The sequence below is a fragment of the Poecilia mexicana genome, unplaced genomic scaffold (assembly GCF_051168715.1).
Source record: "Poecilia mexicana isolate PSO_F unplaced genomic scaffold, ASM5116871v1 scaffold_18, whole genome shotgun sequence".
Taxonomy (NCBI): domain Eukaryota; kingdom Metazoa; phylum Chordata; class Actinopteri; order Cyprinodontiformes; family Poeciliidae; genus Poecilia; species Poecilia mexicana.
In genome coordinates this window covers 13,653,793-13,667,995 of record NW_028263387.1, presented here as the reverse complement: position 1 = coordinate 13,667,995, position 14,203 = coordinate 13,653,793, and the positions used below count along the sequence as shown (strand labels likewise).

Below are 14,203 nucleotides of genomic sequence, written 5' to 3'. Positions count from 1 at the left end.
GTTTTTAAAAACACGGTGACGCAAGACGGTCTGTGGCTATGTACGGGTGTAGATTAAAGGAAAGCTGCTTTTTTTTTTCCTGAATTTGCTGGCTGACGCATCTGCAGGTAACTTTTTTGTGAAGTCTTTTGATTTTGGCTTAGACACAGCTCATCCAATTCAGGTGAATATTTTACTGTCAGGTTTTGTTTATTGCCTTCTCATTGCGCTCTACCAGCTCAGACGAGTTAGTCGGTGAAGCAATAAACTTTTTCTGAGCTTAGACTCTAGAAAAGACCTTTTCCAGATGGATTCCAGATGACAACCTTGTTTCTCCTGCAATTATTATTTTTTTTGACAGGAAAGAGCTCCACCAGGTATGCGCAGATCGACATCACCGCGACGGAGATGGCCCACAGAGTCGGCGCGCAGCACGCCCTGGGCAGGCAGGAGGGTCTGCACAGCCTGGAGCTGAGGCGAAAGGGAACGCCGCACTGACCCCCCCGCGCTTTGGATTCGCCGCGTCGGACTGCATCCACCGGAGATGTGAAGAACTTGATGGGAGCGTTTTTGTTTTCTGTTCTCTTTACAGTTTCTAAGCACAGACCGGGCTCACACATGCTGGAATCCAAGAACATGTCGTGCTCACGTTGGCAGGGCGGCAGGCCTTTGCTTCTGTCATCAAGAAGCCGCGATAAACGCGGCTGTGCGGTTTTGCATGAAGCCAGGCGCGACGTTTCCACCTCGTCCTCTCAGAGAGTCGGTTGCATCACTAAATGGCGCTGCGCCAACTAAAAGGAGAAGAGCACTGACCCAGAGATGAGTCACGGCCCAAATGCCTCCCCCTCGCTCAGCTGCATCTCAGCGCCATCTTGGACCGACCCACATTTTTTTTATCATCGTTTGGGAAAAACAACAGAGACGAAGCAAGAGGTGATTATTCCATGAGGTAATTATTAATTGCGCTGTGCTAAGCCGCTCGGATTTGGCCTAAAGCCGTCCATCCAGTCTTACTCAGAGCGCTGAGCGGGAGAAAGTAAATGACGAGTTGCGGTGAGGATCTGTAATTGCTCCACGTTTCTCCGCTGCGCCTGCTGACCTGCGTTGGCCTGCTGTGACTAACAGATGCTGTTTATTGTTTGAACAGAACCCGAGTGCTGCTTTCGTTGTTTCCTCCGTAGGGATTTACTGTGGGGAACTATTTATGACTTCTGCATAGACGAGAGAAAACAATGTTTGGAGATTTTCTTTAGAGATTTTTAAATGACAACAGCAATGTTTGTTTTGTGTCCTTTTACTTTTTCCTCGTTTCTTGTGCGGTACATCGGTAGACCTCGGCAGAGTGTCGTTTCCGTCTCGTATTCTGCTGCGTTTCACCCGCGGTTGACTTCAAGAAGACGTTTATTTCATTTTATACACAAGTTAAGATATATGGAGAATGTATAATTTGTGCTTTCTAGGTAAAATTTTCTTTTTTTAGTAAGTTATTTATTACTACAACTTGTGTGTGTTTTTTCAGTGTTTACAGTTGCGGTGAAAAATTTCCATGCACCCATTAGGGGCCTTAAATCATGTTTTATATTTTTAATGGTTGATTTGATGATAATGCACCAGTACCACTAATGGCACAGCATGCCTCCGCCCCCACCATGCTTTATAGCTGGTGCAGCATTGTTGGGTGTGAAAATCTCATCCAAGCTCACCCGTTAACACCGAGACCAAATCCTTTGAGTGTCACATTTCTCTCCAGAAGTAACTGATCTCGTTCATGTAGGCGGCTGCACGTTTTAGTCTTTCCTGAAGGTGTAAATTTTGGAGCATCAGCTTCTTTTTCTGGTTGATACTTTCTGGGCAGAGACACATTTGATCCTGTATTTTCTACTTCTTTGCAGCCTTGTGGCACGTTCCTGAATGAACTAACCTCCTTCCATCCGAGCGTGTTGTTTTTGTCTTTGTCCAAGCTTTCCTGGAAGTCAGTAAAATAATCTTTAACTGGATAAAAAAATAAATATTTGGTCTGTGCACAAGGTTCATAATATTCATGCTCTATACCAGACCAGAACTATACAGTCAAACTCCAGTCAGATTCAGTGTCTATTCTTTCAGAAGACATTAATAGAGGAGCATTTTCTACTCTATTGAGAAACCACAGAGCCACATTAATAAGTCTACATACCTTAAAGAGTGCTAAGTACTGATTTCCCGGCTGTTTTTCTGGAAATGCTCCCCCCAAAAAAACACCAATCACCGCACATTGTCAACATGCAATAAAAATAGATTTACGGTAACCCTGAACTCTTTTATCAAAAACACTTTGTGTAAGTTAAAATGTAAAGATGAACTCGCATGTCTGACAGGGACATTGTAGTTTTCATTGTAATTTCTCTGCAGAAAATGTTTTCATCTGAAACGTCCGAGTATGAAATATGCAAGATGTGCTGGAATATGAAATATGCTTTTTCAAAAGGACAGACAAAAGCCAGAGTTTCAGATTTATTGCTTTCCGACGATCAATGTTGTAAGAGGTTAGTGTCTTCTGTCTCTGGTTTTACCTTCCTCGACTAACATGCATTTTTATTGGTGGTTGATTATTACAGTTTGATAATCATGTAATGCAGTAAGAACGAAAACCGAATCACACTCACTTCCAAAAAATATGTAAATTGTAAATAAAATGGGATGAATATTAAACCTTTCAAAGTTTGTGTTGATTTAATTTTGATTGCTGGATTCTTCAAGGCGTTAAGCCATCTCCCATCAGCAGCTGGGACTGGGATAACCTGAACAGATCAACTTTAGGAAAGGTAATAAAACACAAAGAAACAAACTGAAGAAAGTGTAAATGTTGAAAACTTACAGGAAGGATCATCTGGACAACTTGTCAGCAACTTAGAGCTGGAGTTTTTAGAAGTGGACTAAGTACTAAGTACTGCTGAACAGTTTAATTGCTGTACTGTTAAATATACAATTTAATTCTGTTTATTTACATGCCACCGATTCACAGAAACACTGTCTCAAACAAATCATTTTAATTCAATCATGCATACATTCTAATTGATCCTACTTATCAGTAACAGTGAGATCAATTAGTTATTCAAATTGGTTAAAAAGTTTCTATTTGAGGAAACCCAGCAGGTTGCACTAAGTTATTGACTCGCAGCATTTCTTCCTCCTGGATGAGCTGAGACCACGTTTTCATGCTCTGGTATAAATATAATGTGTTCCACAAAATGTATTCAGGTTTTTTATGTGTGTTGTGTTTTTTTTCCAGAGTATTGCCTTCGTCCTCTTCAAAAGGTCTGTTGATTTTGTTCTGGGGTTAATTTCCACATTTCATCTCCAGACAAAAACCCGTCTCCTTCCTCAGCTATCAAGTCACTTTGGTGGTAAAACAGTAAAACATCCGGTGCTGTTTTGTGCAAGTGTTTAAACACAAACTGTCGATAGTCAACACACACAGAGCTGTGACCATTCACTGGCGCACCAATACTCATTAAAAAAACAATTCTTGAATCGAACAACCGAAATCAACTCACGCAGCATCGTTATTCACATTGGCTTACCGTACGAGCGCATAAATCACTGGTTGTTAAATCGACTAACCTTGGACCAAACCACACAGGGCGACGTGCTGCGAGTGTTTCTTAGAAACTCATTTACTTGAGAAAGTGTGACTGAGCGTCTCTGTGGCCGCGTATTGATCTAAATAAAGAAATAGAAATGAAGACTGAAAATCCAATAAGCGAGCGCGCAGTGGATGTCTGTGAGGGGAAGCAGCACGGCTTTAGTCCCTGCTGCGGTTTGCATAAAAAGCAAAGAACATACAGGAGAGCGCCATCTGTTCACCACAGACACACAGGTAGCAGATATGAAGACCTGTGAGACTTACTGGTGTTATATAAACACATTCAATTGAATTTAAATTGCCTTCAAAGGGGCCCCGAGCACAACACTACAGGAAAAAAGTTCACATTTTAACAACAAAAACGCTAAAAAAAAACAAATTGGTCATTGGAACACCACTCCTTTTTTTTCACATCACTTTTAAAATCTATGAATATTGATTTATATTTGATTGTGAGTATTGTGGGCTTTGCAAATATTCTGACCTCTGGCATGAAATTAGGACCAAACATCAAACATTGTTGTGGAGCACAAAGTTATTTCTAAAACCTTTTCTGCAGCTCTTGAAATGATTCAATCACTTTTATTCAGTTACACTCCGAATTATAATTCGCCCAATAAGAGTGAGGAACTGATGATTGTGGTGTGTCTACTGCATTTGGTTTCTTCTGCTTCAAGTCTCCCTAGTTGATCAGTCTGAGTCTTTACCAGCAGCCGCTCATCAGGGAACAATTTGCTCCAGTCTCTTTGGCTGAATCTGTGACAATAACTCAACATATCAAACATAAATTGTTGGGCAGCATCCTGGAACATCTACAAGACTAAAACTTTGAAAGACACTTCAGAAAGTCTGGAGAGCTACTCCAAATTAAATATAACAATCAAGTCTGGCTGGTTTGGAGGTGAAATAGTAAGAGGTGATTTTATCTTGTACATCCTCATCTTTGTCAGTGCGACTTTAAAATCTTGAGTAATTGAAGGTTCAAATACTTGATTTATTTTGTAGTGGAAAACAAACTACTTTGCACAGCAGACTTTATGTTGTGTTCCTGAAGGTGAAGGATAAAACATTAAGTTGAGTTTGGCTCTGAAGTTAAGAAGCTCTTTGACTGCTGACATGAGGCTCAGCTCAGAATAACACTTTAGCAACTAAAAAGCTTGCTCTGTCCACAGGTCAGAGGTTTCGTGACACTGGCTGTAGACGTCAGATCTGCACCGTTGCTCACTGCTCCGATGCCAGCTGAGCATTTTTGATTGGAACTGACTGAATGCGAGCATCCTGGGGATTTCATGTGAAAAAAAAAAAAAAAAAAACGGAACAATTTTTTTTTTTTTCACAAATCATCATAAATTCACACAAGAGTGCTAACGAGCCGGCACCTTTCGACCTCGGTTGTTTTCCTCTCGTTTGAAAATGCAGCCGAGAGTTTTTATTCCGTCATTCAGAGCTGAAGTAAAATGAGTAAAATGAACCAATTTATTCTTCTTCAAATGTTCTTCTCTCGTAGGAGACAGACACTCCTTATGGGAACAACTGCATTATCCGTCCATCCTTCGTCTGTTCCTCCCAAACCTCACAGAGTCACAGGGAGGCTGGCGCCGATCTTAGTGGTCACTGGACGAGAGGCGTTTTTACTTCATGCGCAGCTGCCTAGCTGAAGCTTTGGAGAATATAAATATGTATGCATCTGTATATACACTCAACAAAAAGAAACTTTTTTCCCCCACTTTTTGACATTAAATTACACTCATCTTTGTCTCATGTCACTTAAAACTACCCCAATTATTTCTATTTGCTTAAATGCCAGAATAGTGAAAAAGAACATTTTTATTGCTTTCTTCAAGAGTTTACATGCCTTCATACTTTACCGTGCAATTAAACAATTTGAGGAAGCTCCAATTATGTTGGCACGACTGGCATCTGACTAAAAACTCCTGGAGGAAGTCAAAGGAGATTTCTTTTGGCTTTGACTTGAGTGCTAACATGTCGGGAAGAGAACCGTGGACCTCAACAAGTCAGGTTTACTGTGTAAACACGGTGTTAATGTCCAGCCATCGTAGATTAGCTTTGTGTTGCAAATGATCAACTAGTTTTGGTGTAAATTTTGCACGTCGGCCTCAAAACACACACAATAAAGACCCGGTGAAGCTGGTTGGAGATGGGAGTCCTAATAGCGGCTGCTTACATTTTAATATCTGGTTTCCACCATAAATATGATCTAGTTTAAGTCTGCATGTCTGGCAGGAACCAGGAGTGAACTACAGAAACACATTGCCACCAGTGCAGAGCTTGGAGCATCAGTTATTGACTTCATCAGCTGAAAAGTGGGTCATTCTGTCACTTTAATCAGAATTAATGGTTTGGATTCAGTCTGACTGTCACAGGAATATGACAGGCCGGTGTTTTTATACTGGTGCGCCTTTTGGGATCAAACAACAAAAGGCCGCACATACAATCCTGAGACATTCGGTTCTTCTCCTTGTGCTGGTTCAGCCATGCGAAGCCTCCTTTCTCTGCCTCCCAGGAAAATTACGTCTGCCGAATAAGTAATTGGTACTTGCTAATCAAACTGTTCGCTCTGCTTTGTCAGTCTTGCACACGCTTGTCAGAAAATAAATTCAAACATCTCAGTCAGCTTAATTATTCATGCAAGGTCACTTTCCCCTCGCTCGCATGTTCACACGTCATGGCCGAGGCTGCCGCCGTCTTCACAGAGGAACTAATGACTTCAGGATTATTAATTATGTAGGAACCACGAGAAACGGTTGGATTCAAGATACCAAAAGGCACTCAGGAAATTTCCACACTCAAGTGCTTTAATATTGCTTCAAGAAAATTAAATACATCACTGCCTGCTCAGAGGAAAGAAAGTCCGGCCATCAGCGACTGTTAAATTACCATAAGTTGATGTTTTACACTTAAAGAGATTAGTTTGCTTTATGAACTTCAGTGAAAAGGCGCATTAAGCAGGACCAATAATCACAATTTGTGATTACTAGTTCCTTCATTCAAAGAGAATAGAAAGCATTTGTGTTTTTTTTTTGTGCCTCGTACAGATAATGCATCTGTGAATCTTCACTGCAAGTCATTTAAAGCTACTGTATTTCTTTTCATTTATGACCCTGGAAAAGCGTTTCCAGTGACGTTACGGCGACTCGATCTTTTCTTTTTCCTCTGAGTCGCTGCTGTGTCAAGGATTATTGTTGCTGATGACCCAGTTTAATGTTGCAGCTGTCAGATTATGTCCTTCCAAAGGAACATGCTAAATCAGTTCTTCATTTAAAAAAACTGGAAGGAAGGAAACACAGTTTTCATGTACGGAACTAAATCTCTCCCACATTTTGATACAAAAGGGTCCACATAAGGAAATATGAATATATATTTATTCTAATTCTGCATTGATCACCATTACAATTTAAAGTTTCTTTAATTGACCTAAAAACTTTCTTTTCTTTTTTTTTTACTTATAATTGCATTAGGTAAGGTACGGCAGGGTAATTTTATATATACTCACATTTTCAGCAACAGCGCTGTTCAAAGTGCTTTACATAAATTACAAGGAAATACAAATAAAACCAAAAGAAAGACAAAAGTATAAAACTACAAATTGCATATTGGTTCCCCATGTTTAATAAGAATAACTGTAATAACTTGACCATAATGTATAAACGGGTTTCTCTGGATTCTTGTTCTGACAAAGCTGGACGTTGGTTCTCCATGTTTGGCATTTCATTGAATATTGTTTCCAGGTCATCAGTAAGACACATTAAAGTGTGTAAATTTGCTATATTTCTCAGTTAAACAAGGTTTATTGTCAAAATAATAAATTAAATGCACAGTCTGAGTGCAGATTTTATGAAATTGTTTGCAGTCCCTGGTACATCCAGTCCTGCATTACTAGTGTGAATCTGCTCTGCATTTGCAAGGTTTACTACCAAGCAACTCTGAGCATCGTCTGCTAACGGCAACAATGTGATCCTGATTGAGCTGAATTGGACCTCCTCCATCTTCACCCCTCAACTTTGAATTCCCACTTAAATGTGCGAACTCATCAGCGATGCACAGCAGACTAGATGACCAGGCGCGTATTCAAGCTCTGTCCACCAGAGCGCTTTGAAAAAGCAGCCATTTGTAAGAAGACTGCTTACATTGTAGATCGTTCTTCCCAGACGACTGAACTGCGGAGAACGGCTCCACGAAGCGTCAGGCTGCGGTTTCCTTACTCACGACACACAGATTGCTTAAAGCCTTGTGCTTTCTAAGTAAATGTTATGCATCCCCGAATAGCGGCTGATTAGTTTATCTGTCGGAGGTGATTTGTTGCAAATGGTCAAAGCCTGCAGGGTTCAGCAGCATTTCCAAACGCCAACCCAATAAACTCGAGCCACTGACCTTTTTGTTCTGGTCGTTGGTCCTGTTCAGCCCAACTCAATTACAACTACTAATGTCTCACAAAAACACACACAAAGAGGCTCTTACAGTCGTTGCCCACGAGGCATCTGAAGAGGATGTGCCTTCATCTGTTTGTTTTTTTTCTACCTCTCTACACAGCCTTCATTCTCACTGTTCAGACGCCTGACGGCCTCAAGATTTCTGCGCTTGTGTTCAGATTCAAATGCGCTCGGTGGAAAATAAGGGAGTGTAATTTGCAATACTTGCACTCCAGTCTCATAAGCTAGTCCAATGTTCCAGACGGCCAACATGGCGAAAGGGGCAGCTGGAGATTGTAAGCATCATTATTATCCGGTTTACTAACGTTCACCCTCATACATCATAGATGCTGTGGTACCTCCTATCATCTGCTCTTCCTCACCCCCTCATCATCCTGTTCTGCTCCTGATAAGTGCAGGACGCTGGAGGAAGTGAGGAAAAGTCCAGTCTTTACACATCCAAAAAATAAGATTTTTGGCAAAAAAAAATAAAATAAAAAATGCCTAAGAGAATCAGACTGGATTTAAATCATTTACAAAACAAAGTAAGTGATTACTTACCAACAGAGACATTCTTATTGTTAAAAGTTATCAGAAGCTGAAAACAACGTCTGGGTGAGATGGTCCCCGTGGGGCTTGATTGTTACAGCAGAGAGCACATTAGGGTGTAATTAGTCCAGCTGACATATTTGATGTGTCGTTTCTCAGACTCACATCATCAGTTGAAGCGTCCACAGGCCATGTTTTAATTTGGTTCACCCACTGACAGCTTCAGGACACAGGATGGGGAATATTGTACCCATGACATATCTGAACAATCGATCTCACAACACGACGTGTGTCAAGCTGACCAGCGGCTCCCGTGGCTTTGTTGTTTTGTTTTTTGTTTTTTTGAACAACTGAGCGATTCTTTTAGTTAAAAAAATAAAATAAAATAATAATAAAAAAAGCTCCATCTCTGACCTCTCTGCGGAAACACTGAGCCGCTGCAGCCAGCTTTGTTTCGGGGTGAGTTGCATAATGTGCCAAACAGGGTGCTGACATTTATTTGTTAGCCATTGAGGAACGGGAAATGAAACCCAAACATGCTGGCCCTGCAATCATGTAAAGAACAATGTGCTTGGAAAGGAGAAACAACAAAAACACTGAACTGGCTCAGAGGAAAACAACAATCCACCGAGAAACGAAATCCTTGTGACACATTTCCGTTTTAGATCGTAACTGCTGATTTTCATCTGTTTGTTATCAAAAAGGGATACACTTCATGCCTCTTTAAAATGTAATTAAGATGCGTCAAATTACGTTAACGTCCATGATTTAATTAATGTCATAACTTATCAATATTTTTTCTAGAGAATGGGTACTTTTGTTCAGGGAGCCACATTTATTACTATAAAAAGAACATTTAGAGGACTTCTGTATATTTCATCACCTGACAATTGAAACCATAAAATCATGGATTACATTTGTTACAAATGACCAATTCAAACAAACAAAACTGAACTACGCTCGCTGTTCTCCAGGCAGCTAACGGCACAAGAAATTTTGGCCAAAAGAAATGATTTTATGGCCCAGTTCTAACTCACAATGGACAGGAACCTGAGGAACGTCAGCCAATGTCCAGCTAAGTTTGTTTGTAGATGTTTATTTTGTTTTTTCTCTTCTCCATCTCCGTCCAGGACAAATAAATAAATCTTTTCTTCACAAGACATGCCGTTATAAAAGAAGAGCGAAACAGTTGCTCTCTTACCGTGAAACAAGAAGCTTGTGGATTCACGGGGGTATTTCTGAGTTTGGATGCTCTCGCCATGCGTGTGACTTCTCCAGATACTTTGACTTAATGTGAGGAGGGTTTGACTAATAATAAAGTACCACAAGAAAACGAAGACGGAGAAGGAGGATATAAGAGCTTATTCAAACGTAGTAGTTTTACGCACAACAAGAAAGAGATTTTGTATTTTAATTCATGGTGTAAAATTATGGAACAAGTTAAATGAGTTAAAGCAAAGTCAAAATTTAATATGATTTAAAAGGAAATATAGGTCATTTTCACAAGATATAGAAATATGAGTCAGAGTTAGCACTAATGAGTATATGTAAGCTGAGGCTAACGCATATGACATGTGAGGGTATGGATATAAATATATATAGACGTGTGTGTTTATCTGAGTCCGTGGCAAAAAAAACAAAAAACAGGTCAAATGGAAAATGAATTAATTATGTTCTTTTTATTATTATTATTATTCGATTTATTCATGAGAGTCCATTTGAAAACATGTTATGAGTTTATGGGGTAGGAGTTCATAAGTTCCTTTCTTCTTCCTTTTCAAGCATATTAAGATTATTGTGGTAAAAGAAATAAATAAAAAATATCCATCTTTTGCATTCCTTGTTCATGTCTGTCATTTTATACCTCTGTCATTTTCTAAATAAATAAAACAGCGGGGTGAGTGAACCAAATCCGTCTGCCATATGAAAAGCTGTGTTGGTGTTGCTACACAGTTTGTCCCTATCTTTCTTTTTTCTTTTACAAAGTTTAAAGGAAATGGCGGCATGAAATGAGCAGGGCTGCAGTCGCCGGGTCTCTCCTACGGGATCACAAACACTGATGTGTTGAGGTGAATGGAAATGTTCTGCAGCACCATTAGGAGCGAGACCTGAGCAGAGGTGCTTCTATTGTGCAACATTAGATGTGACACACACTGACCGCAACGTCATCCGTCTCTCTAAGCGGACCGGGAGGACTGCTGGACTTTTATAGTCAAAGTACCGATATCAAACCGTCTGGCTCACTGTGAGGGCCATCGCATCCCAGTCGTATGAAACATGTTTTAGCATGCCCCTGGTATCATTAAAGCGTGGTCATGCGAAAAAAATAAATAAATACTCCTCCAGAGTTTGTGATTTTATGAGAGAATAAACTGTGCTGGTTGCGACGGGGGAGTTCTTTAGCTTAATGTCTTCTGGAGGGCCTCCCAGCGCATCTGTGTGGAGCAGAAACGTGGACTTTGATCGGCTCTCCGAGGCAGAACCAGATGAGACGAGACGCCCTCGTCACACCCCCAGGAAGCCTCGACAGTTTGGAAGTGAGTCACAAGATTTCAACAGCGTGGGCCGTGAAAACGGAGAGCTGTCGTTTAGCAAAGACGTTTGCACGATTGTCTCCGTTTGATGAGTAGATGTGAACTGTGTGTGGCTACTGCGAGGTTCCTCAGCTGATCCGAACGTGAAATGATTGCACTTTGACCCCACGATGAGCTCTTTGATGTGAGTGATGTCAGTTTTTCACTTTGGGCTCTTAAGCTCTCCACTAAACCTGAGGGGTTTTTTTTAAATCCAGTGTGTGCGCCTTGCACAGAATTATCCGTCAACAGAACATGTACTACTTAAAATAACATCACCATGTTTGACTTTGAGTTTGATGTTCTGAAATCCTACAAAGTCTTTGTAACACTTTTTCCATTTACATCTCAGCAAAGAGGAAGCACTCTAATTTACTGAATAGGACTGTAAATGATATCTTAGTTTGCTCTAATTCTTTGAGCCGTACTTGCAAATCCATAATTACTGTTAAAACAACGTTGCACGGTCATACAGCACTAAGTGCGACAATGAAATCCATTGCAGTTCTTGTGTTTATGTTATTTAAATCTAATCTTATTCAAACAAATTAATCTGAAACGGTTCCACAGTCTTCCTGCTCTTCTTCGTGTTCTTCTCCCCCGAACACAAAGGGGTGAGTGGGTGTTGTCGCAGCATGCCACCTCTAACAGATTTTACACAATGGACCTACGCAGCAGCACTGCACCTCTTGCAATCTGTAATGAATGCTCTCATGAGTAACTGGCTCACATATATTTCAATGCAGGCGGGGGAATTGACACGGCTTTGTTGATGAAGGGTATGGCTGCTCCCTTTAAGTAGGTGTAATGATGTGTGGTGGAGGGGGAAAAAAAAAAACAGCTGATCATGAGACATGTACATTCTGTTGTGATTAGCCGTCACCGCCCATATGTAGTGGGTGTATTGTATGAAATTTTGACTGCGATGAGTGTCGGCAGTACTGAACGCTCCGTCACGGTGAATATTCTGGCGATTGTGTTATCTACAGACGACGCTGAAAAGCTCACAAACGAGGACAAGAAGAACGGCTGTGTTCCCGGCCACGCTTCATGTTCCCATTGATTTCCATTTAAATGTACCCGTGTCTTACACAGGTTGTATTAATCAGCCAGCAGCTGTTTTACACCGCGCAGCAACTCAATGGCGACACTTTTAACACTCGGCTGCTCAGTAGTAGCGATCAATGTGTGTGACGCCATCGCTACGTCACGACCTTCCTAGAGTAGTTTATCTTAAAAACTGCTCCCAATAAAGCTCACTGATTAACACAACTCTGGCATCCAGCGTTTAGATTTATGCTAAAAGACATACTGAGATAAATCAATGATTTGTTTGCTTAAGTAGCGAGGGTCAATATTCTTGCAGGTCACTTTATTCTCCAACCCAGATCGTAAAGAGACATGCTGCCCTGATCGGATGTGACCTTTAACCTACTTTTCTCCAAGTCCCTTGGACTTAAAGCTACTTCCTATCGCTGCAGGGATTTGCACATCCGTTGTGATTGGTTCCCACTAATAATAATGTATGAAATTATCTTGCAGGCAGGACACGGTTGTGTTCCCCGCTAGATGTGTCGTTCAGCTTGACACAACGGGGACATTGTCAATAGTGATCATGATCAACTGCATCTAGAAGTTTGTCTTTGCCAGACTAAAATTAATTATCCTGAGAGCAAAGTGTCAGAACTTTGCCAAGGTGTAGAGGAAGATCAAGCCGTCATCCTCGAATAAAGGGAAAATCTAAAATGTTTGGGAACAACCCAGGAAGCACCATGCTCCATGAAATGAAAACCGCCTTGTCCTTGTCCACAACGACTTGGACAAGAAAGAAAAATAAGCTTGTAGGAGTCAAAGTGAGCTTTTCAAACTAAAGATCACTACTACAACTGCCAAGCATGCTGGTGGTATAGTGATCACCTCCAATGAACAGCAAGATGGTTGAGACTGGGAGACCTTTGGGTGTCCAAACAACACAATAATAAAAAAAACCCCATTAAACAATGGTTTTGGAAAAGATAAAATAGGCCAGCATGGCATTAGAGTTGTTGTTTCGGCAGTGAAAATTGAAAGAGCGGGAATCAGTTGGACGAGACTCTGAATGAGTATTTTTGTTCGAGAGTGTGTTCCTGTTGTTTTAATCTTGCTTTGACTAATGCTCTAAATTATTCTCACTAAATAGGCCTGAATGCTCTAAAAGGGAAAAATGAATAAATAAAAACATGTTAGCACATTAGATTCAAACCTGGAGCAACCAAAAAAAGGATAATTAACCAGTATCAACAGTTCTTAACTAAAAAGGTAAACTGTATTAACAGAAACAAAAAAAATCAGCACGTCTGAGTGAGACTCTGTGAGTTTTTGGCAGGTGCACTCTCGGGGGAAATACCCGAAGCTAAGAGGAGCTCCTGTTCAGAGAGTGAGAAATATGGCAAGGAAGAGAGCAAAGGGAAACAAAGTCATTATAAAGTAATTATCAGACCTAGCAGTGTAATTACGAAACCAGGCTTCAGGCACATCGAAGTCACTTACTCCGCTCTGCAATCAGCAATACAGGAACAACAACATCACCAAGTATGGAGTGCCAAAGTAAAAAAAACAAAAAAACAAAAAAGGAAATCCAGTACAGCTATGAGTGTCATGAGTAAAACACACAGTGACACAAAGACCAGACTGCAAACTCTGGTGGCTGCTTGCTGATTTGCATTTGTAAAGGAAAAACCACAGGCTTGCTGGCTGGTTTGGTAATGGATCGAAAGTGAGGACAGAATCAATATGGCCGCCCCCACTATGGGCTGAAAAACCTTTACCGGGAAGGAGCAACCCAACCACGGGTGGTCCGACAAACTCCCGTCAGACACTGGGAATCTTTCCGGGCAACGAGAGCAAAAACTGAAATAAATGCCTGGCAAAGCGATGCCAAGGTGCGTGTTTATTCTGCTCTGAAAAATCAGAATCTGCAAACAGTCGTTCAAACAACACCTTGATGGAGATTGTTTCTCGTCAGCAATGGAAAACAAATTCGGCGGTGCTTGAAGCGAGGCTCAATC

At 40.9% G+C, this 14,203-nt stretch overlaps 1 protein-coding gene across 1 annotated transcript in view; it reads left to right on the top strand.

Moving 5' to 3' along the window:
• The window catches only part of LOC106931348 (protein Dok-7), a 37,438-nt gene extending 34,759 nt beyond the window's left edge, over positions 1-2,679 (top strand). Inside the window, exon 13 of the mRNA XM_015009428.2 lies at positions 341-2,679. Within this exon, the coding sequence (XP_014864914.2) occupies positions 341-477 (137 nt within the window). The 3' untranslated portion in view covers positions 478-2,679. The remainder of the gene's footprint in view (positions 1-340) is intronic.
• Positions 2,680-14,203: the final 11,524 nt, after the last annotated feature.